We start from the raw sequence: 25,263 nt of genomic DNA, 5'->3' as shown, positions 1-25,263 counted from the left end.
GGTGTAACAAATAGAGGTGTGAAATTAAAAGGTGTATAAATTAATGGATGTGATTTTTGAGACCAAGAGGTACAACAAAGAGATGCAAAGACTAAGATGTGTGATTTAAAAGGTATAAAATGAATGGATGTGATTTTTGAAACCAGGAGGTACAACAAAGAGATGCAAAGACTAAGAGATGTGATTTTTGAAAGATGGGAGTGCGACGAAAAGACACGATTAATAATTTTAAACCGTTGGATTAAAACTGGAACCAATCTCATCCGTTGGATTAAAAATTGACACAAAAAAGTGGGTATGCTATTATATATAGATTCTAAGATATAGACATATAGGTGATCTTGAACTTCATAAAGGGTGTAGTAAATAAAAATGGAATTCTAATGGTTAAAGTAAGCTAAGATCAAAACATCCGGTTTATTTTTGTGTCGGCATGTTGTGGACTAAGATACAACTAAATGTGTCATGCGTGTCGGCCCATACAAATAGATGTCAAGATTATAAATGTGACGAGGATAGCAGTGGAAAGGGTGAGTCTACCTTTTATTGCTCAGCATATGCCGTCTTGATCTCCTAGGCTTTGGAAATTTCACAACGTATCTAGAGAGTTGAGAACATGCAGTTGAAGTAAGCATCCTAGCCAGTAGCCAAGCTATATTATATATTTATACTCCATTTGATTCAACAAACTCTTTCTAGATGTTTGAGGTTTCTCACTTTCTCATCACTTCTTCTAGTTAACTTTTGCTTAAGCCTAAGTTTGACCCAATGTTCTCTTTTGCTTGTCATGCAGTACTTGGTATTTTATCACCCTAAAGGGAGTTGTGGCTACCCGTGAATGTCGTTCTCGTTCTCATGATGCTACTGCCATCCGAGTAGTGCTAAATTCGTTTTAGAGGTTCTGCTCGCCAGGAACAGGGGACGTGAATAATATGCATGAAACAGAGAACATGAAGAAGAAGAAAATTCATATGGTGAATGGTTTGTTGTTCTATTCTAGCGGGAAACGGTATTTATATTAACCGATAATACTTATGGTAACTCTCCTTCATTACAGGAACATAAAGGAAGGATCTTAGTTACTTTCAAGATCATCAGATTTTGTGATTTTAAGTACTTTTATATCTAATTTAGACATAAGAAAATATGCCTATTTTTTTTATTGCAGCTAATCAATATCTTGAAAGTTGGAAAACAATAGAGCTGCAAAAAATTGTTTGTTGCTTTAATTTATTTATCTGTAACCTGTTTACAAACATTATTTCAAAGAAGCTCTCTAATCAGTTTTGAGTTTAACGTTTTAAGGTTTGACAAGAATCAAAACAGAATGAGTACAGCTCTCTATGTACATCCTCATATATATTTTTGGAGTCTTATAACATTATTTCGTCACAACATTAGCGTTGAGAAATATTGTTCAAATTCTTGATCAATTGTAGGCTTCTTTGTGTCATGTAGAGTAGAATCTTCTGCATACATGAAAACCAAGTTAGTGAAATTCCCGGTTCAGTAAATCAATATGGTCAAACCAAACCAAACACCGGTTTTTAATTACCTTGGTTAACAGGCCATCTCCCTGAGGACAGAACAAACTTAGCAGCATTACTACATCCCTTAGCTTCTTCTTCTTCTCTTTCATCATCGAGATAGAGAAGGTTATCAATATCTTTCTCTGAGTAATCCTCTAGTTTCTGAGTCCCATAGATGAAATCAAGATGGCTTTCTAAACAGGTCATCGTGTCTTCACCCCTGCACGATCCAGATGATTCCTCTTTCATCTCAACCTCATCATTGTTACATTCCATAGAAGTTGTTGAGTTCACATAGGACATCGAATACTCTGTATCAATCTCCGAGCCACCATTGGTATTTTCAGAACAAGCAACATTATTGGCGAAGCAAACGTGCTTGGAAAGAGGTAATAATGATAACTCAGATTGATCTGTCTGAAATTTCCTCTTCTTGCTCACATCAGCTGTATCCATTTTCAACCCATTTTTACTACTAGTGATGATCATGTGATGGAACCTGCAAAAGAAACCGTGACAGAACAACTCATATTAGGATTAAACATCTAGTGGATGAATCTTAATTCTTAATCATCAAACATATGAATCGAGTTTATTTATTGATCTTGAACTTTATAAAGAGATTAAGAAATTTTTTAAAAATGAAAACTTGTAATCTTAATACTTCCATCATATACAGCAGCTATGAATACATATATGTATAGGTTTGCTAATCAATCATCATAAAGTATCTTATTATGTTTCTTTAAGAAACTTGAGAAGAATCATAAGTAGAAAGTTTGATCTCTAAGTTAATTAAAACACTAATCTTTCCAAAACACAGAGATCTAATATTTGATAAAAAGGGTAATAAAACAAGAAGAGGAAAACTAAAACCTGTTAATCTCAGATGGCTTCTCGTTGTTGTTAACTAGTTCCACTTCAGGCATAGATCGCAGAGAGAGAGATAAGAGTTGGAAGCTAAATTGTTTTATTATTTCTCTTTATGCTCTTTCCCCTTTCGGAGAGTCGTAAAATCTGGAAACTGCAAAACATTTTATAATGTAAAAGTTACTCATCAAGAGTATGACGCTCAGCGTAAGAACGTGAACTCCACGGAGCATTTTGAATCCGTTGATCTCGTCTTTGCGGGGTTTGTGTACTACACGGTGAAAAGCATCTTGGGTATCGGAGAGGTGACCCATCTCCCTTTCACGGGACCGTTTTTTAATTTTTATCTTTTTTTAGCTTTTCGCTCCATACGATTTTGTAATCTTTTTATTTACTATCGTCCCATAACGATTTTATGGGATTTGGATGAGGTCTATTTATCATTCTTTTTTGACATCTAGTTATGATAAGGATTTATCTATTTACTTTCCTAAGAATATAATAACAGCTTAAAATTGTTTTAGTATTGTTTTCTCTTCATACTATTTGGAATTTTGAGATATAGGATTTACTAAAAATGTGATATGACTTAAAATATTAGATTGTACCATAATGACAAAAGAGTATTTTAGTTCTTACTGGTTTGGTCTGCTATCTAATAAGCAAAAAATATCCTACTATGATAATCTTATAATAATTGACACGTCATAATGTACTGGATCACGTGCCTCGCATGTGCCCACGAGTGTATCCATCATATGGGGCTGTCTGATGATGGGTTTTGGCTTTTCAAGTTTCATCATTGCAACTCGTAAGAAGAAAAGCTGAAACCAGATCTTCCTTCGTTCACTGTTTTAAGCTCCAGCTTCTGAAACGGACTGGCCAAAACAAAAACAAAAAATCAAGATTTATAAACTTGTCTATTAACAACAACAACAAACAGATTCTAGTTTTGTAAAACATGAGGACTAACCTACTGTTTGGATCATAATAGAAACCGCTGATGGATCCGTCACTACAGGAGAAGCATACGTAGTAAAATCCAGCTATTGTTAGTCCACAATCTGTGCCAACATTTACAAAGTATTGTTCTTTCCATCTCTGCCACGCAAGTAATTTAAACCGGAGTTGCAGGAATTATATGGGATACTTGGAGATAAACAACTGTGATGATCAGAATTGATAGGAAAAACTGAGAGTTGTACCATAAATATATAAGGGTAATTGTTAAGATCCAATTGCCTGCCACCGTCAGACTCAACTTGACCCTGCAGGATTAAGATCAGAACGTTGCTCAGGAGATGTTACTACCCTCTACAAGTAAAGTTACTTGAGTGTTACCTGAAGAGGCGAAAAAGATGGGAACTTTGACCAATGTCTCATATCATCTTCCCTCCTGTGACAACACAAATTTAAAACTTTATTTTACTATAAGAAATCATCAGTTTCAGATCTTTAAGAAAAAAAAAGGGTTTGAGACATACGTGGCTTCCCATTTTCCGGTGTAAAAAGTATAATTCTTTCCATCAACAATTTCACCTTCCCAGAAGGTTATGACCTGACACACATAACAACAGTCAAGAATCATTCATGTAACTGTATTCCAAGTGGAAGTAACTTGAAGACAACAAACGAGTAAGAGTGTAAGGGCTTACAGGAGTGTCGGCCATGGGAACGTTTAGAGCTTCCATGGTACCACAAAGATAGCCATGTTCAAGGTCGATTCCCTGTATCTGGACGTTAACTCTCCAAGCTTCCTCCTTCTGTTGATTAGAGACATTTTGCGTACCAGAGAATGCCTGCAGCATGATAACATGTGCGTATGCAACAACTTAAAAGCCCTCATTTTTATGTTCATTATGAATACACAACCTCTCAAAGCCAATACATGTTCTACAATTCCTACTAGATATAAGTGCACTTGGATTCAACATACATGTCAACATGAAAGAAGATATCAAGCCAGTCAAAGCCAACTTATACTTCATAGAAAAACAAATCAGTTTTACTCTACAATCTTAACGCAACTAGAACATTGGTTAAGTTGCAGATCTAATTGGAAGAAAGTGTATGCCCCCATGATGTTTGGTGCCTGCCTATGAATGATGCTTTGTGTCTAGTCTAAACAACGAGGCACAAGATCTCTAAGTTTTTTTGCTTTTCTAAGTAGCTAAAAGCCTAAAACAACATGAAAATTATAACTTCCCTTCCAGTCTTGCAATAGCCACACTCCCACAAGATTTACACTAAGTATATTAACAAACCCTTATGAAGCAGAGTTTCTATAACTACCACAGTCGATCAACTGAACCAACAGAAAATTAGCAACTCTAGTGAATTCAAATATTCAGAACTTCTCAACCCTCAGAGAAATTTCACCTTCTTAATAGATAAGATTACCTAAAGATAATGTCTTGATTTGTATACTCAGATTATGCTTACACAAAAAGGCTATGTTCATAAAAAAGAGTGTACATACATAACCACAGATTGCACAAGCATAAATACAAGAATTAGAGTTTCTTCTAGTCCTACAATACTCCCACGATCGCTTTCTATGGTCAGACATTTATAATACCAATTTGTTAAACGAAGAGAACAGCTTATGAATCCAAGTATTATAATTTTACATCCCATTACAATCCTAGAAAGCAAAATTTCTAATTTTCACACAAAAGATTTATGCAAAATAACATATATTTGTTCAGTCATAAATCGTTTTACCTGGCCAGCACCAAGAAGTGAACTAGGCGGAAGCTGTGATCGATTCCCAGGATCAGTTCCTAAATGACAAACAATCTCAATGAATGAGCGAGAGAACCACAAATTCAGGAATAGGAACAAACCAAAGAAGCAATCAAAACCTGAAACTTGGGCAGGCGTGCTGCTCTCAACGACTCTCACCGGCATTTTCTTCCCACCTCCTCCTTGCCGTCTGATAAAAATCCGATCTTTGGGTGCGACCAAATCAAATTGTGGAACTTTAGTAACCGAGACGGGATCGAACCGATTATACCCGGTTCGGTTTTCTAAACCGAGTGAAATTATACTTTGGATTAGGCTTCTCCGGTTTACTCACCACTAGAAGAAAACCTCACAAAAACCTTTTTCTCCCTCCTCCGTCAGACCGAATCTTCTCTCTCTATCTCTCTCTCTCTCTCCTCGCCGGCGCCTCTGAATTCTTCGACTTCCGAAGGTAATGTTATTGGGTTGTTTACAAAGGAAGAAGCTTTTATTCACCTCTGTTAACGAACTTGCTTTATAAAAATCTAACCTTTGGACCTGACTTCTCTACTCTTCTCTTTGTCTAGCCGCTTCTGTCACCACTCGACACCAGGTTTGTCTTCTACTCAATTTGAAGCCATTCTAGTGTCACGATTCCTTACTTCTGGCTGTATTAGTTTCAGCTATTGACCTTTCCTTGTCGTTCATTAGTTTAGTTATTGACTCTAAGAATGTTACTTGAATCTATTCATTGGTTTAGCTATTGACATTGAAATAGGTTTGCTAGAGTTCATCTTTATTTTGGTCTACCATAATTTTTTCATGTTGATTAATTGCATACTTCATGTTCCTAAGTTTTTTTTTTTTTGTATTGCAATCTAGATGTTGCTTCTGAAGCCAAGCTCAGCTGTTGCTCTTGTCTCTGGGAATACAACTCCAGTCCTCCATACTCCTCACTTCACCTACAGAGTTAAACCTTTTCCAGTGAGCAGACCTCTGTTGTCCCAGAGTTTGACAATGGCAAATTTACAGAAGCTTCCCACTTCGTCATCTGGGAAATTGAATCCGGTGTTAGCCTGCAGCTCTCATCAAGCTTCTCCTATCAGGTGCTTTATGTCCCATTGTCCCCTGTACTTTTGATTCTGTGTACACGACATCTTTTCGTTTGGATATACGCTTAATTAGGTTGCAAATTTTATGTGTTTTGAGTATAATTGTGTCACATCATAATCATTTGTCTCAAGTATGTGTATGTTCTTGATTCTTATTATTTTCTTGTCTACTGTGATTAGGGTGGTTAGAAAGATAGACAAGAATTGATCAATTAAGCTGTTGGATGTCTTTTGTTTAAAACTAAAGATCAATTAAGCTTGCATTTATTAATCTTTGGAAATGAAGAAAACTTTCTCTTTTCTTGTAAGTGTCATGGACTTCAGAAATTTCATAGCTGTTGTGGTTAAGATTGCATCACACCAATTGCAATGAAGCAAAATGTTAAGAAACTAGCTGTGCTTCTCTGCTCGTTTCTTTCTACTATGAATTTCTAATGTAATTTTTCTTTTCTCTTTGAAAGTGAGAAAAACGAGAATAAACATGCCCATGGAGTTTCTGAGAAAATTGTTGGAGTTCTTGGGGGTGGACAATTGGGTCGTATGCTTTGCCAAGCTGCTTCTCAACTGGCTATCAAAGTGATGATTTTAGATCCTTCAGAAAATTGTTCAGCAAGTGCATTGTCTTACGGTCACATGGTTGATAGCTTTGACGACAGTACTACAGTAGAAGAATTTGCAAAAAGGTCTCCTTTTTGTTTTGTTTCTTGAATGCTTCAGGTTCTCAGTTCTTATTGTCATTACTCATTACAATTTTAATGGTTATTTTTGTTTATTGTCGTAGTTAGATGTGGAGTCTTGACTGTAGAAATTGAACATGTTGACGTGGAAACATTAGAGAAACTTGAGAAACAAGGAGTGGATTGCCAACCAAAAGCTTCTACTATCAGAATAATACAGGTTTCCTAGTCTCTCAAATATTTCCATCAGATGGAGTTTTCCCAGCAATGTGATTTATACGAGGCAGTTTGATGTTCCAGGATAAATACATGCAAAAGGTTCATTTCTCTCAGCATGGTATCCCACTTCCAGAATTTATGGAGGTTAGGCCCTTGTTTATGTTTTGTTCAAAGAATCACTCATGAAGTTCTCCATGAATCATGACGAGTTTGTTATATATTTTAACCCCTAAATCTCGCCACGTCAGATAGGCGATATTGAAGGAGCAAGAAGAGCAGGTGAACTATTTGGTTACCCTCTTATGATCAAGAGCAAACGGTTGGCTTATGATGGACGTGGAAATGCAGTTGCCAACAACCAAGATGAGCTTTCTTCTGCTGTAACGGGTAAACCCTTAACTAACCATATGTAATGTGGTTTCACAGTATCTAGTAACAGTCGAACCAGTTAATCGTGTACTATGCTACAGTCATTGTGGAAACAAGAAATTGTGAGTTACATGAACAATAATGCTCTCATGTGAAACTAGCATTAGTGTTCTGAGACAATCCTTGACTTTTAATTCTTATTAAGACCTGTCACCTATGTTTGTAATAGATATCCTAATGACATACCTTTTAGTTCTACAATGTAACCTATATTTTCCTGCTTTTGCGTCAATATTTTTTCTCTTTTCCAGCTCTTGGAGGTTTCAGTCGTGGTTTGTATGTTGAGAAATGGGCACCTTTTGTCAAGGTAAATGATGATGATAAAATTTATTTGCTTTATTGACTTATTGAGCTCTGACGTGTATAATCGGTTATATAAAATTTTAGGAGTTAGCTGTTATTGTGGCTAGGGGAAAAGATGGTTCTATGGTTTGTTATCCCGTTGTTGAAACTATTCACAGGTAACTCAAAACTCCACCAAAATATTATGTATAAGATTGAAAGATATGGTACAAATTTTTACTTTCTACTACTAATACACCTTGAAATACACTCTAGGGATAACATATGCCATATAGTTAAAGCACCTGCAGATGTGCCTTGGAAGATCAACAAACTTGCAACCGATGTTGCGCAAAAGGCTGTTGGTTCTTTAGAAGGCGCTGGTGTTTTTGCAGTTGAGCTGTTCTTGACAGTGGATAGTCAGGTATATTCATACATTTTAGGAACTCTACCGTTTCTATTTATTTTCATTTTTAACTTATCAGAGTTTTAGTTCCTTCCAGATCCTGCTAAACGAAGTTGCACCTAGACCACACAACAGTGGCCATCAAACGATCGAGTGCTGTTACACTTCACAGTTTGAACAACACTTGCGGGCTGTGGTTGGTCTTCCACTCGGTGATCCGTCAATGAGAACTCCAGCATCCATTATGTACAATATTTTGGGAGAAGATGATGTAATTTCTGTTTGTCTTTACTTTGTCGTTTGAAGTTTCTTGATAACAATACCCATTCAACTATCTTTTTATCCGTTTAATGAACATGTAGTGGCCTTTGGTTTCAATTTTTCAAATTTCAGGGAGAAGCTGGTTTCAAATTGGCTCATCGGCTAATTGCAAGGGCTATGTGTATTCCAGGTGCATCTGTTCATTGGTATGACAAGCCAGGTTAGATTTTTGTTCCTTTACGGTTTTCTTGTGGTGTGTTGCCAGTTTTTGTGAATGACCTTGATTAGTCACAAAGCTTGTACGATAAACTCTTACTTTCAGAAATGAGAAAGCAGAGGAAGATGGGTCACATCACTCTTGTTGGGCAGTCTATGGGTGTTTTGGAACAAAGGTTACGTTGTATATTAAATGAGGAAAGCCACCAAGTAGATGGTCAGTTTCCATAGCATGATTTTGTATCTATATTCCATTGGCTTTTAGTTTCCATATGCCTTCAAACTTAACTTACCAAAATCTGTTGTATAACCTTTTTGTGAACTACCGTCGTTTTCATGATTGTTGAGCCCCTTTGTATCTGACTGAAGTTTTGTTGCTTGTTGTTTATACATTGCAGAGACACCTCGTGTTGGTATCATCATGGGTTCAGACTCGGACCTTCCTGTTATGAAGGATGCTGCCAAAATTCTGGACCTGTTTGGTGTGACACATGAGGTAAATTTTAAGATCTGCTCTAATAATTGAATTTGGCACGACTTACATATTATCCACTGAAGACAGATATAAGAAACATGACATTTGTAATTTGGTAAAACTAGTTGTGAAGAAGCTCAAATATAGTCCAGTATGTCAGGTCTTATGTATAGTACATATTCTGTAATCAAAGATATGCATTGCCCAATATTTGGCCACATTGATAGTGGCCTCAATTTTCGGAAGCCACTATCAATGTGGCCAAATATTGGGCAATGCATATCTTTGATTACAGAATATGTACTATACATAAGACCTGACATAGCCAAGTGGCCTCAACTATGAAGGGTTTCTTCATGTTTTATCACAACAATATTCATTGCCTCAAACTGTGCAAACCTGAATGGTACAATATGGTATCATTTGCTTACAGGTAAAGATAGTTTCTGCTCATCGCACCCCGGAGATGATGTTTACATACGCAACCTCAGCTCATAGTCGAGGCGTTCAAGTTATCATTGCAGGTGCTGGTGGTGCTGCTCACCTACCAGGTATGTCTTTAACATGAAACTCATCCTGTCCCTCCCACAAAATCGTTAACGTAAAGTATTGGACTTTCTATGGAAATTAGGTATGGTTGCTTCACTCACTCCTTTGCCTGTGATTGGTGTCCCTGTCCGTGCTACCCGTTTAGATGGAGTTGATTCACTTCTCTCCATCGTTCAGGTACACTTTCATTGCATCATAATTAACTTCAGCTATATGAAACAATTTAGGTCTGTGATTCTTAAACCTTTCCATTTATCTTTTTTTTGTTACCAAAGATGCCTAGAGGTGTTCCTGTTGCGACAGTTGCAATAAACAATGCGACCAACGCAGCCTTGCTTGCAGTCCGGATGTTGGGAATCTCTGATACTGATCTTGTCTCAAGGTTCTTTTTCTTATCTTTTCTTTTGTTACATAGAGTCAGATAGAAGAAGAAGCAGGGAACCGTGTTATAAATAAGATATGTGGGTTTTTTGTTTGGTTGATCAGGATGAGTCAGTACCAGAAAGACATGAGAGATGAGAACATGGTTAAAGGAGAGAAACTTGAGAGAGAAGGTTGGGAATCATATTTGAACCAGTGAGTGTGTTATTAGGAAATTGGGAATGAACCATCACGATTGATTTTGCTGCAACGAAGATCTTAAAGGTTAGCCTCAATTCTTGAGTTAGTTTTTTTGTTGTTGTTGTTGTAATTGTTATTGCCATTCGCTTTAAGACTAATAAAGCATATAATTAATTGGGATGTAACTGAGTTTGTATTTCCTAGATATCCATGAAAACTTTTTAACACTTGAAAATTGGATTTATCGGTTCATAGATTTAACGTACGTTTAGACAAACTTAAGAAAAACCGAAAGTAAGATAAACCAAGTTACAATGTATCGAAAGTTAAAAAACACCAAAGAGTCTCTTCATCTTCTTCTTCTAGCAGTTGTCGTTGTCGTCGTCGTAAGAGAAGATAGTCTTCTTACCCCAGAATCTGATCACGTCGGATTTTACCTCCTGATGCTTCAGATTAGGTTCTCGTAGAAGGTTGTCTTCATACCAAAGCTTCTCTACAAGGTTGTAGTTGGGTCGGATTGTGTATGGAGCTCTCTCAGCCACGTCAAGAAACATCTTACTAAAAAAAGATTGACTAAAGCGCAACATTGTTTGACCATTCTTGTGTTCCAGCGCGTCCTCTGCTTCGTCAGCAGAAGCAAACTCAACAAAACCACAGCCCACATGCTTACCCATGTGGTCTACAATAAGTCTAACACCAACAACTTGTCCAACATCTTTGAAAAAAGAGATGATATGTCGTGTTTTAACTTGAGAAGGGAGGTTGGTAACAAACAGCGTCTTTTTTCTTGCTTCCTCCTCAACATAATCAGCAAGTCCTTCCACTGCCACATCTTCTTCTTGTCGAAGGTAGTCTTCGTACCAAACTTTGTGATCTATGCAATACTTGGGTGGAGATAATGGATTCATCTTAGCCACTTGAAGTAAAATATTGCCACCCTGAAAATATGCACCGTTCTTAGTTTGCAGAGCCTTCTCTGCTTCATTAGCAGAAGCAAACTCAAGAAAGCCCCAGCCCACATGCTTGCCCTTGTTGTTAGCAATAAGTCGAACATGAACAACTTGTCCAACATCTTTGAAGAAACTGATGATATGCGATATTTTAGTTTGGGAAGTAAGATGCGCAACGAAGAGCGTCCTTGTTTTTCTTATGGCAACTTCCTCAGCAAAATTGGGAGTAGTTTCTGTTTCGCCATGTCCTCCTTTCATCATCATCAACGAAATCTTATGATCGTGCAAATATTCACCATTCTTCATCTCCAGCGCCTTCTTTGCTTGGTAAGCAGAAAGAAACTCAACAAAGCCATAGCCCACATGCTTCCCCTCTTGGTTTACGATAAGTCGAACGCTTACAACAGCTACTCCAACATTAAGGAAGAACCGTTTGATATCTGATATTTTAGTTTGGGGAGAGAGATTAGCAACAAAGAGTACTTGGTCCTCAGCAGGTGTGGTCTCATCTTCTTCTCGTCCAAGGCAGTCTTCTTCGTACGAAACCTTGTGATCCAAGGAATACTTTGGTAGAGGGCATGTCTTCTTATTAGCCACATAAAGAGTGATCTTGCGATTGAGCAAACTTTTACCGTTCTTCTTTTCCAGCGCCTTTTTTGTTTCTTTATCAGAAGCAAACTCAAGAAAGCCATAGCCAGCATGCTTACCATCTTGTTTCATAGCAAGTCGAACATGTACAACACCTTTGAAGAAATCGATGATATCTTGTATATTAGCATGGCGAGAGAGATGGGTAATACAGAGCGTATTTTTCATCGAGGCGGCTTCGTCTTCCTCGACTAAATCGGGAGTGTCGTCGTTAAGTCCTTCCATTGTCTCCTCCTGATCATCATCAGACTTGTGCTGGAGACTAGGATCAGCAAGTTCTTCCGTTATTAATGTCTCCTCGGATGTTTCCTTAAGTTTCTTCAAATCATCATCTTCCAGGATTCGCTTACCAAACGAATCAGCCTCCTGATCATCATCAGACTTGTGCTGGAGACTAGGATCATCAGCAAGTTCTTCCGTTATTGTCTCCTCGGATGTTACCTTTTGTTTCTTGAGAATCGGGTTGGTCTCCAAATCATCAACATCATCATCCAGCTTTCGCTTACCCAATAAATTGCCCATGGCGAAGATGAAAACTGCGACGGCTTATAATTTTCTGGTAAAGAGTTGAAGAAGAGCAGCAAGCAATATTAAAAAAAGATCTCCAAAAACCCTTTTAGCCACTCTTTGAATCTATCTCTCTAAGCTATTCTATGAATCTCTCTGCCTCTACCCTAAGGCCAAAGCGTACCTTATTTATACTAAATAGGATAAGATTAATACAACAGGCTTTTTTCCTCTTCTAAAACAAATAGGAATTGACAAATTTCCTTCTTCTTAAAGAAAATAGAAAATTGAACAAATAGGAACTGACAAATTTCCTTTTTCTTAAAGAAATAGAAAATTGACAATTTATTAAAATTGTTGATTTATATTAGATTTTAATGGATTACCAAAAGCTACAGGTTTACTTCTTAGAAACTATATTTTTGACGAATTAATTAAAATTAAACAATTAATTAGTACGAATTGTTGAATCCCTTTAGGTCTCGAAAGATGGAAGAAGTACGTAGAGGTTGGAAACCATTTCGAAGAGCAGCTTCCCAAACCCTAGGAGAATTAAGGATTGAATTGTCGAGACCGCACTCGTGTTCCTCCCACCCTTCTAGCGAGTGTACTATCCCACCAACTCTCCATGCACTCATCACTCTCCTCCCCAGCCAATTCTATATATAGACACAAATATGTGTTATATAATTAAACACTTGACACGATACGAAAATGTTCTGTTTCTGTTTGAAATTTACGTTCAGAGCATGGTTAAAATGATTCGAGCTGTGTTAGGTAAAAAAAAAAAATTACAGAGATTATTTTACTGAACTGAGAAATGTTTATGTACGTACCTCACAAGAATCAATGTTTTGGGCAGAGTGAGGGATGATCATAGCCGGAGTGGTATGGTAAACGCAGTCTTTTCGTAGTTTGTCAGGAGGAAATTGAGAGAAAGGAAGAAACAGAGTTCCTTCTTTTGCCATCTTCTGCTCTTTTGTGCTTACCCCATCTCCCACCAACCAAATCTACATCATACGTTACATATTTTGTTATGTAATCTTGAATATGTCACAATTAATTTAATGTCATTTTTGTAATTTACGCATACCATTGGATTGTAATTGGTTGTGAGCACCAGATTTTCCTTACAACTATCAGCCAAGAATTCGGCGAGCATGGAATGCTCTTCCTTCCGTAACACCATCACCTATTTAATACATTGAGTATGAAAACCGATCAGAATTTTCTCCAAAATATGAATCATAATTTATTAAAATGCTTTCAAAAATGTAAATATCTTAGGCAATTTCAAACACAATCCTAAGTAGGCCCACCTGACATTGTGTACGTCTCAAAAGGCACCTATTAAACTATCAAAGGATTAACTAGATAATGGCATAGTGGCATAAGCAACGTTTATATACGGATACTCCATTGACTCTATCTACGTTCGATCCTATTCTCACGCGAAATTAATTATAGAATAAAGTCAAATCTTTTCATTTCTTCAGTCCAAAATCCAAATCATTTTTTGTTCAAAGGGCCCATCCAAAATTCCAAATTAAAAACCTTTGTTCAATCTTTTCGTTTAATAAAAAGTTAGGTGTACCTTGATAGCATTTTGGCAAAGAGAGAAGACAATGGCACGAGCAACTTTTGTGACTTGGCCTCTAAAGAGAACCTCTTTGGTCCCAATAGGAATGCTATGAAGCACCACCTCAGCTGCAAGACTGCTTCCGTCCACAATCCTTATCTTTAGCTTTGGATGCTTCCTTACGTACATTTCTCCATACCCATTTAATTCTTCTCCCTGATGAGTATATCAATAATTAGGTTTTATTATATAGAGCTGATGATAAAACTTGTAAACATAAGAATAACCAATATAATTAATGTATTAATAATTGCATGCCTGGTTCAATAGCCCCAAACTCATTACTTTCACACCCTTCTTCTCCGCTTCAAGAATAGCCGACTCTATCATTTTGTTGATACATTCTTTATGCTCCGGTGACATGTACTGTTGATTGGCAAATAAAAATTATTAATTACAAGACGTTAAATTCTTTGATGTTTAAAGATTAGAGAAAGAGAAGATATATACATGAGAGGGGAACTTGGGAAGAAGGTGGGTGTGAAGTGTGAGATCACGGAACCGGTTTCTCTCGAAGACAAAGGTTCGAGAAGAGAAGGAAGTTAGGATGAAGGAGAGGATAAAAGTGAAGGGCTTCATGAGGAATAGGTAAAATCGGGAAGAGAGCGGGTGCGAGGAGAGGGAAGCAAACCCAAGACGAAGATGGTAAATAGAGTCGACTGATATTAGATGGGTCAGATGAATCGCGTCAGGCTTTTCTTCTTCTTTCTCCAACGATGTTTCGTACAATGAGTCACTGCACTCGTCGGTGGTCCCATACATGTAGTCGTACATTGGCATGAATAGAGAGTAGTTCGTCCTGAATTGCGTATGGTGGAGCGAGTGAAACCTAGACATATAAAAATTGTGTTCAATGTTTAGTGACAATGCTTTTATGTTTGGTAACCAAAAACTTCTAATGTTTTCATTAAAATTCATTTGTAGACTGTAAACGCAAAAGTCAAACGCTTTTGCAAAACTATTATATCTTTAATTAGAACATTACTATTTTTAAATGTGAAAATAGTATTACACGACACAGAAATGTAACGCGTTCAAAAGAATCGTGGTACTAGTTAATATACTATTCTAGTGGATTTAAGTACTTACGAGGGAGTGTAGCAGAGGAACTTGAGAGGAGGTAAAAGAGAGAAGAGAAATCTCGGAATGAGCTCGAAGTTGCAGTGACCCATATTGTTCATAAAATCTACGTAAGTTATGTATAAGAGAATGGAGACGACCGAGGCCGTCCCACACAACAAAGTCGTTACTAGAGGTAGCCCCAAGATTAACGTATATCCGATATGCTCTGCAAACGGATGTACTACCGCTGCATTCAAGACCCAAGGTTTAGAATTTGTCGCACATATTAATAAAAATATGTAAGATAGTGAACATAATTTTTCTCGAAATGTTATGGACGTACAAGTGATCGGCTCGGTGACAATGGAGGAATGGTGGTGAGAATGGTAGCGAGAGTAGAGGAAGTGGTGGTGAAGTGCTCGATGAAACCAGTAGTAGATGAACTCCACCGGGCCAGCATGGAGAAGAGCGACTAAGATCAATCCATCGATTCGCCAGAAGGGAAGGGTATTAGCCCCTAAGACGTACACTTTGGTTAAGTAAACAATGAGGGAGTTGAAGATGATCTGATCGTCCCAAGTTCGTTCTCGGTCTACTTGGTCAAACTCTATGGACTTGTTCAAGATCCGTTTGGTTCCTTTTGCAGTTTGGTACCGGGACAAACTTATCCATACTTGGCTATGAACAATCCTCCACACCGTCATGGCCACTACCAAAAGTTTCTCGTAGTCTCTCATGGTTGCATATGAGTAGATGCTGTCTATAACCAGCGGGGCTAACAGCAAGTACTGCAATATTTATCCATATTGTATACAAACTTCAGGACTAATGAGTGATATAAAGAAAAGATTTATAAATGGATGCATTTGAAGATGTTATAAAGTAAAAGAGACGTACCTTAAAGCTTCCAAGAGGTGCCCATGGCCAGTCCGTGAGAAAACCTGGTCTCGACGCCATTTCTCTTCCGCACAATGATGGATGACTACTCGGTCACGTCCTTCCAACTCCTCGTGTGTGCGAATGTTACTATATATATACAAATACATGCGCAGTTAGAATAGAGGACATCACATTGACATGTGAGGCACATGAGACTTCCTTTTTCCGAAAGTCTAAAAGATTCTAAACCCAATATTTAAGTTTAACAGATAAGAGATCCCGTTTGATTGGTGAGGAGTTAGGCCTGATCATTCTTCATTAAATTTTATTGAATCGACACGCTTCCCAAATACTAAGCTATTCATTTGACTAACAAATTTGGCATATATATACTAATTATATCACAACTTTCCTTACTGTTTTCATTTTCTTTTCATAATTGGTCCCTTCTTTGGAATAATCTTTCGATTACTATTTGTCTTTTTGGCTAGGAAAAGATGGTCAGCTACATCAACTATACCATAATACATGACCACACATGCCAACTTTAGAAATGTATACTCAATTACATGAAGGATATGTATTGCATGGTCACATATACCAACTATATGATGACATATGCTCAACATCACGACAATTTTATTCCGGTACACTGTTCATCGGAATCCATTGTTGACCAATATTGACCGGCATTGACTAACAAAAAAATTCAAAAAAAACAAGATTTAGAAATAAAAATAACAAAATTCTTTAGGAATCATCTAATAAGAAACCAAAATAAGAAATTTAATTGAATTATTTAAGAATCATCTATGATATTACATAATTAAAAATATATTTGTATCTAATATAAAGATATATTGTTATGTTTCACTCATTCAGTTTTATAATAGTTACTTTTTTTTTCAATTTCAAAACTTAATTAAAATTGAAATAAAAATCATTCATAAGATATTAAAACTTAAACTCAAACCAAAAAAATCTTGTTGTAGTGAATCAAATAAAAAACCTATTATTTTAACATTATTAATTAATAAACATCAACTTCTTACATAATTTCTTTAAATACATATATAATATTATTTAATATTCTCAACCACAAAAAATATTTTCTACAATAAAAAATACTTAGAACCAAACCAATACATGTCAAAATCATTAGAATTATTCAAAAAAGTTATATATTCATGGTAAAATATTTTTTTTATTATCTGAAAATATTATTAATGATTTTTATTTCACTTTTATTAAGTTTTGCAATAAAAAAAACTAACTATTATAAGGCTGGATGAATATAATTAACATATACAAAATATAATTTTATAATGAATATAAACATTTTGTTAATTTTTGAACACCTTAGATAATTCAATAAAAGAATTTTCTTATTTTTGTTTCTAAAATTAAAAATAAAAATTTTGAATATTTTTGTTGGTCAATATTGGTCAACGCCGATCAATATTGGTCAACACTGGATTCCGACGAACGGTGTACCAAAATAAAATGATCGTGATGTTGAGCACATGTCATCATATAGTCGGTATATGTGGCCATGCAATACATATACTTCATATAGTTGAGTATACATTTTTAAAGTTTACATGTGTGGTCATGTATTGTGGTATAGTTGATGTAGCTGACTATCTTTTTCCCAAGTATATTTACATAGTCTCATATCTCATCCAAATAGTCTCTACATACCAAATGCAAAACACACAATAAAGGTTGAAAATATTTAAAACTTTCGGAAACATTCTTATATATAACTTCAAAACATTCTATTCATCTTCCTCCTGAAAGTTGAGAATCAGCAATGGAAGATCCACCGGTAAAACCTTTAAAGACGGAGGAGGAATACGACATCCCTAACTCACTAAATCCGTCATGAAAACCAAACATCATCCCACTCCCTGACAAGTCCAACGGAGACAATTCTGGTAACTTTGCATCTCCTCTTAGGTAATGTAACACTTGTCTCATACTTGGTCTAGCCCGTGGGTCGGAGTGAGAGCACAAGAGACCTAGCTTCAGAACCATTTCAACCTCTTTCTCGTCATATTCTGAACCCATATTCGGATCTTTAGCAGCCAAGATGTTCCCTTTGTTCCATAACCCGAAAACCCAATCCACTAGCAAGAACGTCTCATCAGTCTCATGCTGCATCTCAATAGGACGTCTACCGCACGTGACTTCTAGTAAGAACGCTCCAAACGCGAAAACATCTGTAGCGGTTGTTGCACGTCCTGTCCGAGTGTGTTCAGGAGCTAAGTATCCCAATGTTCCAACAACGTGCGTGGTCTGAGGATCCGACCCGTGATCATACAACCTAGCCAAACCGAAATCCCCAAGTCTCCCATTGAGCTCTCCATCTAACAAGACGTTGCTGGCTTTGACGTCACGGTGAATCACCACTTGTTCCCATTCCTCATGAAGATAGAATAAGCCAGAGGCAACGCCTAGTATAACCTTAATCCTCTGTTTCCAATTAAGCGTTACCTCAGGAGTGTTGTACAAGTACTTGTCTAAGCTTCCATTAGGCATGAAGTCATAGACAAGAAGAAGCTCACCTCTCCTACGACAATAACCCAATAAAGGAACTAAATTCCGATGACTCATCCGACCAATACTCACAATCTCAGCCACAAACTCTTTCATCCCTTGTCGAGACTCATGCGAGACTCTTTTAACAGCAATCTCCAACTTCGTACCTGGCATCACACCTTTGTAAACACTCCCAAACCCACCAGAACCAAGAAGATCCTTCTCCTTAAACCCTTTAGTCGCGTAGTACAGATCCTTAAACCTGAACCTGTTCTTCCCAAACTCTTTTTCCCACTCCTCGAGCTCCTCCGCGAACTTCCTCCTCCTCCTCACGATGTAAAACACGAGGAAGATGAACGAGAAGATCAAAAACAGAGAAATCAACGGCATCCCGATCTTGTAAAAGTCTGAGATCTTCTTGGGCACGAACCGAGGAAGCTTCGGGAGTCTTGATAAAGCTAAAGGTGGAGCCTTTTCGTTCAACCCGAAACTCCAACCGAGAACATAATGTTCAGACAGAACAGAACCTGTCGCAGAGGAGAAACCCACATACATATCTTGAAGAAGAACAGAGGAAAGATCTCTAACAGCCGAAACAAGCGGCTTTAGAGGCTTCTCCTCGTTGAACGGAGCCATCGTCACATCGATTTTATTACTACGACCATCGTAGTCAACCCAAACCTGCATCGGCTTACGACTGATCAAACTCAGGTTCTTGAACTGATCTTTCTCATCCCACCACCCAGCGTAAGCAGTTCTCACAGACGTTAAACTATTGATATCGATTCCGACATGGTTGTCGTCACTATCATTAAACTCTGTACTCCGGATCGTGTCCAATTCCACAGCAAAGACATGGTTAGTGTCATTACCGTTGTTTGTGATGTTGAAGAGACCCATATATTGACTTGGATTGCCAAAAGGAAGGCTTGGGTTAGGAGCTACGACAAAAGCGATGCCATGGCCGCTGAGTATGTCGATCTGAGGGTTAATAGCGAAGACGAAAGTGGTGGAGAAGGAAGAAACGGTGCCGTTTTGAGAATCTTTGAACCGGATTGGTTTGGTATAGAAAGCATGACCGGTTTTTTGAACGGTTGTGTTGGTTAGTTTCAAGAGACCGTTTGGTGTGATGGTGGTGATCCCTTGGATTGATATGTCCTTCTGTTGATTAAAGCCGTTGTTGTAAACGAAATTGAGAGTCTGTGAAGAAGATTTTAGGGTTTGTGAAAGGAAACTGAACAAGAAGATGGTGAAGAGCTGCTTCAAGAACATGGCTACTACTTACTACTAACTCTCTTCTTTGTTTTGCTTCTCTGTGTTTTTTTTTTTAAGAAAGAAGAAGAAAGAGAGACAATTTATTTATGGTGAGGAAGAGAGTGGAAAAGTCATCAAATCTTTTTTTATTTACATTTTTTTGATTCTTTTTCTTATTTGTTTCTAAGAGAAGAGAAAAAAAAAATAATTGTTTTTTGATTATTTTCCTTTTGGTGGGGGATATAGGGTAGTGATTGAGAAAATTTCATCAAGGTAGGTGATATGTGTTCCAACTTCCAAGATTAATTTGCTTAATTTAACTCTCTCTCTCTCTCTCTCTCTCTTTGTGTGTTTTTTAAAATAATCCATTTTATATACTCCAATACCAATTATTAAATCTAGTATCATTGTATCATGATCATTATGTTTGTAAACCATATAAAAAGATGAACTAGTATTTTATCAACTACTAGTATTTATGGGTAATGATGAAAAATTCGACGGTAGCCTTTATTTATTTTGAGATAAATCATATGAAGTCATGACTTTAAAAGGAAAATTGATTAAGATTTTTATAATCATTATGAATTAATTATGCTCATGAATTTGATATTTTAACCAGAAATCTCCCTAGTATAAGAATATGACTGAATGACATCAGAAACCACATCATCATACGCTGTCACGTATCCAAGGGAAGGAGTATTTTGGAGTAATTAGTGCTAATTAAAAATTATTGATTTGACTTTATTAGGCTGTACTGCTGCCTCTATGATATTTTCTTTTTTAGAGACACAGACTTAGAGTCGTCTAATAAGTCACAGACCCAGGTCGTCTAATAAGTCAACTAAATTACAACGAGTTTCAAGTCTTTTTGTGAAGAAGATATTGCAAGACACGTCGTACTACCAATCAAACGTGAGAGTCTGATTTGGGCATATTTGTGGACACAACAGCTTTGATGGTTCTCGAAGTTCCAGTTCCTGCCCGCCGATGACATAGCTCCCTAACTCTCTTTTTTTTTTTTTTGTTAAACGAAATGATAGAGGAAAAAAGTTTCTTACATATGTTTACTATTTTCGTGTAGATGAAAAGTGAAATTGTGTGTATATTGTATGGCACTTTTTCAAACTAAAGTTTATTTGTAAATCATAGTTCCTTATAAAATTGTCAAGCTTTTTATACCAGCATTGTCTACAAGATCACGATACCATGAGACTTTTTTTCGTATAGCATCTCATAGTACCATGTAATTTAATAGTGTAGGGTACTGCATTTTTACTTTTTTGAGTTTTATTTTCAATAATGAATGAGGTCGATGGAGGGCTGATACTGGAAACGACCTTAATGACAAATTTGGACCCCATGTGACAAATGCACAAACTGGTCAAAAGTTTTAGACTCGAAAGAGGTCCACACACTAGTAATCTTGGAAGTTTCTGACTGACTGGATTAATCTTTGATTCTTGAAGTCAACCATGTGAATATTCTCTTCTGATCTACTTGAGTTTTTGCGTTATATTGTCATTGTCCGTATGCTAACAAAGTCTTCTCTCCTTGCTTTTCTTGTGGTTCGGGAAGAAGAGTTTGCCACCGACGTGTGGTGCTAGGAAGAAGTTGAAATAGAGAGCAGGCGTTTTCAGTACCATAGAGATGAGATCTAAAGGATTCTTCTAAACTATATATTTATTTAACTTCTGATCTAGTAGTAGTATTCCACTTGACATTTTAAAGTGATTTGTGTAAAATTTACAAATCTTATGTTATTCAATTATGGATTTTAAAAAGTCTTTTGAAATTCCCTGTAATTGAATCATGGATTTAAAAAAGTCTCATGAAATCCACTGATATTGAATTAATGATTTAAAAATCTATCTCAAAATCCATTGTTATTCAAAATTGTCTGCAGATTTGGATTTTAATAATTTTTTGGATTCTGGAGGATTTGAGAGGATTTCTTTAGTTAAAAATACACAAATCCAAATCTCATTGTTTTAGGTGGGATTTGAAAGAATTTTACAATAAATCATATCAACCTCCCTAAAATCACTGCTTCAAAGCTTTGTGTGTAATCAGCTTCTTCATGACAGCAAACTTTTGAGCTTTCTTTGCCCTTCCCATATTTGATGAACCAAAAGAGTAACAAAAAAACCCTATAACGAAACAGAGAGAACGGGAAACTGAAATAGGGTGATGCGAGGTCAGAATCAGCGGAGGCGGAGAGGTTTACGAATTGTTTCATAAAGAAGGTCTAATAATTAAACAAGTCTCGTTTTTTTTTGTTTGGTATTTTGATGGACCGGTTATTTTCTTCCCAAATATAAAAAGCCTCGGCCCAATTAGAAAAATAACATTAGGGCTTTTACTTTTGTAAGCTCCAATTAGTGTTGATAATAAGAAGGTGGATTGCTGAAACAACGGCCGCCGGAGGAAATCAGCAAACATGGTTCGTCGTCTTGTTCACTTAAGCTACTTTTCCATTTCTTCATTCTTTTTTTTTTTTTTTTTTGTTATTTGTCTCACTCTGTGATTTATGCTTTAATAGAGAAGCCAATGTGATTTATGCTCTGTTCACCTAGATTTGGATTTATAAAATCTCTCGTCCTAGTTTAATAAATGTTCGTCCTAGTTTAAAAAATGTTTGAATTGCTTTAACATTGCTTGGGCCTAAAACGGTAAAACCAGCTCCTCTAGCTATATTAACTTTTGGAGGAAAACATGTATTACATGAGTTAATAAAACTATAATTATATTTGATATAATAAAAAAATGTAACAATCTGTATAATTTTGACTTTAGCCAAAGTTTATGATTTTAAGTTAGTTGATATACTTACATAAACGAACGAATAAGAAAATTGTTGCTCAACTTCTCTTGATATGAAACTTTATATAGTCTCAGAAGATAAAAGGGAGCCGATCCATCTGTCGAATTGTGAAACCTTCCATTCATTTTTCGCTCGGATGCTTTGTTGGAAGAGATACACTTTCGAAAGGATTAAAATGCCGTATCTTGACATGGATTACATTTTTCGAGTCTCCTTCACTGTTGACAATTTCACAGAACTGTCTACGTGGTGCCTGTAAATCCAATCAAATATAAAAAGATCATCTATATTTTCAACTACAAAATCAAACACACCAAATTTAATAGCACAATGTATATAGCTATAAATCAAGATACTATTCTCAAATGCTGTGCCTAAGAATAATTCATGAATTTCTACTATAAGGTTGGTCACTAGATCGGTGTAGGTACAGATGTGAAGATTTTAAGTTTCCATATAATTTTACTTACCATTTTCCATAGATCAGGCCTCCATGTGGTAGCCGAAACGTCGATGAACTCAACCAAGTTGGCGCGAGAATAATGCGGCGAATCACATTGCGCCTCGCCCACGTCAACATGTTTCCGATACGTCGTAAGAGTCTGCCCTGACCCTACCTCATAAACCCGGTCCAAGAAATAAACAATGGGTCTCTCGCATGGATCTCCGCTGATGGGTCGGGTATCAAACGAGAAAGGCTCCAAGCTCGATGTCCGCCACGACTTGAACGTAAGAAACGGCGTCTCAAGCTCCTTACCCGTGACCAAAGACGGATAAATCTGAATGGTGTAGCCCCATGAAACCGAGACAGACCAGTTCCGGCTCGGGTCATGGCAGAAGCTGTGCTGGATGATCCGGCTTGGATCCGTCTTGTATGCTGACATGAGTCTTCTTAGGGCGTCGATTTGGTTCGTCGCTGGAAATATTGAGTCAACGTAGTCGAGGTGGTGGAGCGTAACCAGAGGAGCCACCGGATGGGCAGCTAGTAAACCGTACGGGTTTCCACGTACGTCCACCTGGATATTACCATTCAAAGAAAAATTATTAAATCCTGATCTTATGGTTCCAAAAATCAAGAACGTAACTTAGATATATTTTTGACCAAAAAAATAAAAACTTAGATATAGTTGCACCAATATCAATATGCCACGAGACTAAAATTTGAAATTTTACTAACATTCCATCCGAATTTTAAGAAACGTACGAGTCCTAAAAATTATAACTTAAGGAATTTTTACTATCAAATATTTTATTATTAAAGCAAGAAAATAGTATTGTTGATTTTAATTAGGATAATTTTACGTTGAAAATTTTAAACGGACACCAAAATTTGAGCAGTGAAGCTTCTAATTTTTTACACGATTTGAAATTTAAAACTGAATTTTCAAATAAATGGAAATTCAATATTCCACCAGAATCTTAATTTTAAAGCTTAAAATTATATACTTCTAAATAAGTGAAATTTCCATTAATGACAAAAACAAAAAAGGAAAAAATTGAATGTACCTGATGGAAACCTAGTTCCTTGGTAAGGGGAACTCCAATCTCGCTTAGACAAGCTTCAATCTTTTGATCAGATCCATATAACGATGCGTAACGATCAATACAACCATCGATTATCTTTACAAGCTCGACGGCTAATGGGTAACTAATTGCCATACCTCCGCCACCGTAAGCCATAGCGTATGAGTGAACGATGTCTTGTTCAACACTCTCCGAGTTTCCTCCAATGTAATACATTTGATTATGATCATACTTACTTAGAACCGTTATAAGATTGTCCACAAAGAAAACGGTGTCGTCGTCACCCATCACGAACCATCTCACGTTCGTTAAACCTAACGCAAAAGTCTCTTTGATGATTCTCGCCATTCGTATAGCTGATCTTGAACCATACCTAATGAAAAAAATTTGGCAATCGGATGAATAAATCGTACGTTTTGGTATTGTCACACATATAATTTGTTCTGTGGTCACATATATAATTTAACTAGATTAAGAAAATTTGGTTGAAATAATTATTTTATGAAGTAGAAACAGTTTATACCAGCAAGTGTAGTTGAACCGGGAGGTATCCGCCGAGACTTGGTACGGTGGAGAAGTTGAGAGCCACGTCATATTAAGAGGCGGTTCTTCGTCAAGCCATACGAAGCCGCGGGTGACGTTAGGACGCCACCACAGTTCGGAGTAACGGCTGCGATCTCCCCACGTTTGAATGGAGCCACCAATCCCGAACACTATGTGGGAGACATCGGTGGCCTCCGAGGACTGATTCTTACGGAGGATGGTCGAGGAAGAAGCTGACGAGTTTGTAGTGGAGTTTACATTGTAAGGACCTAAGCGACGGTGGCCGATGATGCGGTGGCAATCGGAGCAATCGGAGAAGATGATGTAGAAGAAGATCAGAGCAACGGAGATGAAGATGCATATGGTAAAGAAGAACTTGGAGACGAGGGAGAGAACATTGCTAGGTTTTACAGTCGTTGCCGGAAATATCGACGGCGGTTTGTAGCGGAGCTTAAACGGATCGAAGATGGCCATTTTTTTTTTTTTTTTTTTTGGAATTATGTCGGATGGGGTTTTAATTTGTATCTGTCTATACAAAATATATGACGACTGTATGAAGCTTTTTTTGTGCTAGGCACG

The 25,263-nt window shown here is 37.0% G+C and overlaps 7 protein-coding genes and 1 long non-coding RNA gene across 12 annotated transcripts; 2 read left to right on the top strand and 6 right to left on the bottom strand.

Annotated features, from left to right (window-relative positions):
- The first annotated feature begins 532 nt into the window (after nucleotides 1-532).
- LOC104785721 (uncharacterized) lies at nucleotides 533-1,094 on the top strand. Its single transcript, XR_767407.3, has 2 exons — nucleotides 533-627; nucleotides 794-1,094. It is a non-coding gene; the product is annotated as an uncharacterized LOC104785721 (long non-coding RNA).
- A 110-nt stretch (nucleotides 1,095-1,204) lies between these two features.
- LOC104785722 (protein FAR-RED ELONGATED HYPOCOTYL 1) lies at nucleotides 1,205-2,559 on the bottom strand. 2 transcript variants are annotated; one of them, XM_010510988.3, is made up of 3 exons: nucleotides 2,406-2,559; nucleotides 1,556-2,028; nucleotides 1,205-1,469 (listed from the first exon to the last, which is right to left on the bottom strand). In XM_010510988.3, the coding sequence occupies exons 1-3, from the start codon at nucleotides 2,456-2,458 to the stop codon at nucleotides 1,390-1,392; spliced, it is 606 nt and encodes a 201-aa protein (XP_010509290.1). In that variant the 5' UTR covers nucleotides 2,459-2,559; the 3' UTR covers nucleotides 1,205-1,389. The 2 variants fall into 2 exon arrangements, with proteins under 2 accessions (XP_010509290.1, XP_010509293.1); XM_010510991.3 differs by having other exon boundaries at nucleotides 1,205-1,466.
- Nucleotides 2,560-2,966: 407 nt separating this feature from the next.
- On the bottom strand, nucleotides 2,967-5,396 carry LOC104785720 (uncharacterized). Its single transcript, XM_010510987.2, has 8 exons — nucleotides 5,264-5,396; nucleotides 5,124-5,182; nucleotides 4,055-4,198; nucleotides 3,884-3,957; nucleotides 3,741-3,795; nucleotides 3,605-3,667; nucleotides 3,373-3,500; nucleotides 2,967-3,277 (listed from the first exon to the last, which is right to left on the bottom strand). The coding sequence occupies exons 1-8, from the start codon at nucleotides 5,307-5,309 to the stop codon at nucleotides 3,199-3,201; spliced, it is 648 nt and encodes a 215-aa protein (XP_010509289.1). The 5' UTR covers nucleotides 5,310-5,396; the 3' UTR covers nucleotides 2,967-3,198.
- Nucleotides 5,397-5,462: 66 nt separating this feature from the next.
- Nucleotides 5,463-12,660, top strand: LOC104785717 (phosphoribosylaminoimidazole carboxylase, chloroplastic). 3 transcript variants are annotated; one of them, XR_015598411.1, is made up of 20 exons: nucleotides 5,463-5,595; nucleotides 5,711-5,736; nucleotides 6,006-6,229; nucleotides 6,697-6,918; nucleotides 7,021-7,132; nucleotides 7,213-7,275; nucleotides 7,380-7,518; nucleotides 7,812-7,867; nucleotides 7,948-8,021; nucleotides 8,119-8,266; nucleotides 8,346-8,519; nucleotides 8,642-8,729; nucleotides 8,832-8,942; nucleotides 9,124-9,221; nucleotides 9,634-9,751; nucleotides 9,832-9,926; nucleotides 10,025-10,131; nucleotides 10,236-10,394; nucleotides 10,763-11,158; nucleotides 11,272-12,660. XR_015598411.1 is itself a non-coding variant. In XM_010510985.3 (18 exons), exons 3-18 carry the CDS (start codon nucleotides 6,006-6,008, stop codon nucleotides 10,327-10,329), a joined length of 1,923 nt encoding a protein of 640 aa, XP_010509287.1. In that variant the 5' UTR covers nucleotides 5,463-5,595; nucleotides 5,711-5,736; the 3' UTR covers nucleotides 10,330-10,545. The 3 variants fall into 3 exon arrangements, 1 of the variants encoding a protein (XP_010509287.1); XR_015598410.1 differs by having other exon boundaries at nucleotides 10,763-12,660; XM_010510985.3 differs by lacking the exons at nucleotides 10,763-11,158; nucleotides 11,272-12,660 and having other exon boundaries at nucleotides 10,236-10,545.
- LOC104785719 (uncharacterized) lies at nucleotides 10,529-12,430 on the bottom strand. Its single transcript, XM_010510986.3, has one exon. The coding sequence runs from the start codon at nucleotides 12,428-12,430 to the stop codon at nucleotides 10,673-10,675; it is 1,758 nt and encodes a 585-aa protein (XP_010509288.1). The 3' UTR covers nucleotides 10,529-10,672.
- A 6-nt stretch (nucleotides 12,661-12,666) lies between the features above and the next one.
- Nucleotides 12,667-16,126, bottom strand: LOC104785716 (protein CER1-like 2). Of its 2 annotated transcripts, XM_010510983.2 has the most exons (9): nucleotides 16,014-16,126; nucleotides 15,460-15,904; nucleotides 15,144-15,363; nucleotides 14,505-14,883; nucleotides 14,313-14,420; nucleotides 14,010-14,210; nucleotides 13,509-13,607; nucleotides 13,252-13,425; nucleotides 12,667-13,074 (listed from the first exon to the last, which is right to left on the bottom strand). In XM_010510983.2, the coding sequence occupies exons 1-9, from the start codon at nucleotides 16,071-16,073 to the stop codon at nucleotides 12,868-12,870; spliced, it is 1,893 nt and encodes a 630-aa protein (XP_010509285.1). In that variant the 5' UTR covers nucleotides 16,074-16,126; the 3' UTR covers nucleotides 12,667-12,867. The 2 variants fall into 2 exon arrangements, with proteins under 2 accessions (XP_010509285.1, XP_087369315.1); XM_087513189.1 differs by having other exon boundaries at nucleotides 15,144-15,904.
- A 1,514-nt stretch (nucleotides 16,127-17,640) lies between these two features.
- Nucleotides 17,641-20,075, bottom strand: LOC104785715 (L-type lectin-domain containing receptor kinase IV.1). Its single transcript, XM_010510982.3, has one exon. It carries the CDS (start codon nucleotides 19,806-19,808, stop codon nucleotides 17,778-17,780), a length of 2,031 nt encoding a protein of 676 aa, XP_010509284.2. The 5' UTR covers nucleotides 19,809-20,075; the 3' UTR covers nucleotides 17,641-17,777.
- Nucleotides 20,076-22,516: 2,441 nt separating this feature from the next.
- On the bottom strand, nucleotides 22,517-25,263 carry LOC104785714 (uncharacterized). The gene is made up of 4 exons (XM_010510981.2): nucleotides 24,665-25,263; nucleotides 24,124-24,514; nucleotides 23,088-23,633; nucleotides 22,517-22,870 (listed from the first exon to the last, which is right to left on the bottom strand). Exons 1-4 carry the CDS (start codon nucleotides 25,156-25,158, stop codon nucleotides 22,739-22,741), a joined length of 1,563 nt encoding a protein of 520 aa, XP_010509283.1. The 5' UTR covers nucleotides 25,159-25,263; the 3' UTR covers nucleotides 22,517-22,738.

This window comes from Camelina sativa, chromosome 5 (genome assembly GCF_030686135.1).
Source record: "Camelina sativa cultivar CO46 ecotype springtype chromosome 5, ASM3068613v1".
In the NCBI taxonomy this organism is placed as follows: Eukaryota; Viridiplantae; Streptophyta; class Magnoliopsida; order Brassicales; family Brassicaceae; genus Camelina; species Camelina sativa.
The sequence above is the reverse complement of the archived record's forward strand: the minus strand, read 5'-3'. Positions and strand labels throughout refer to the sequence as shown.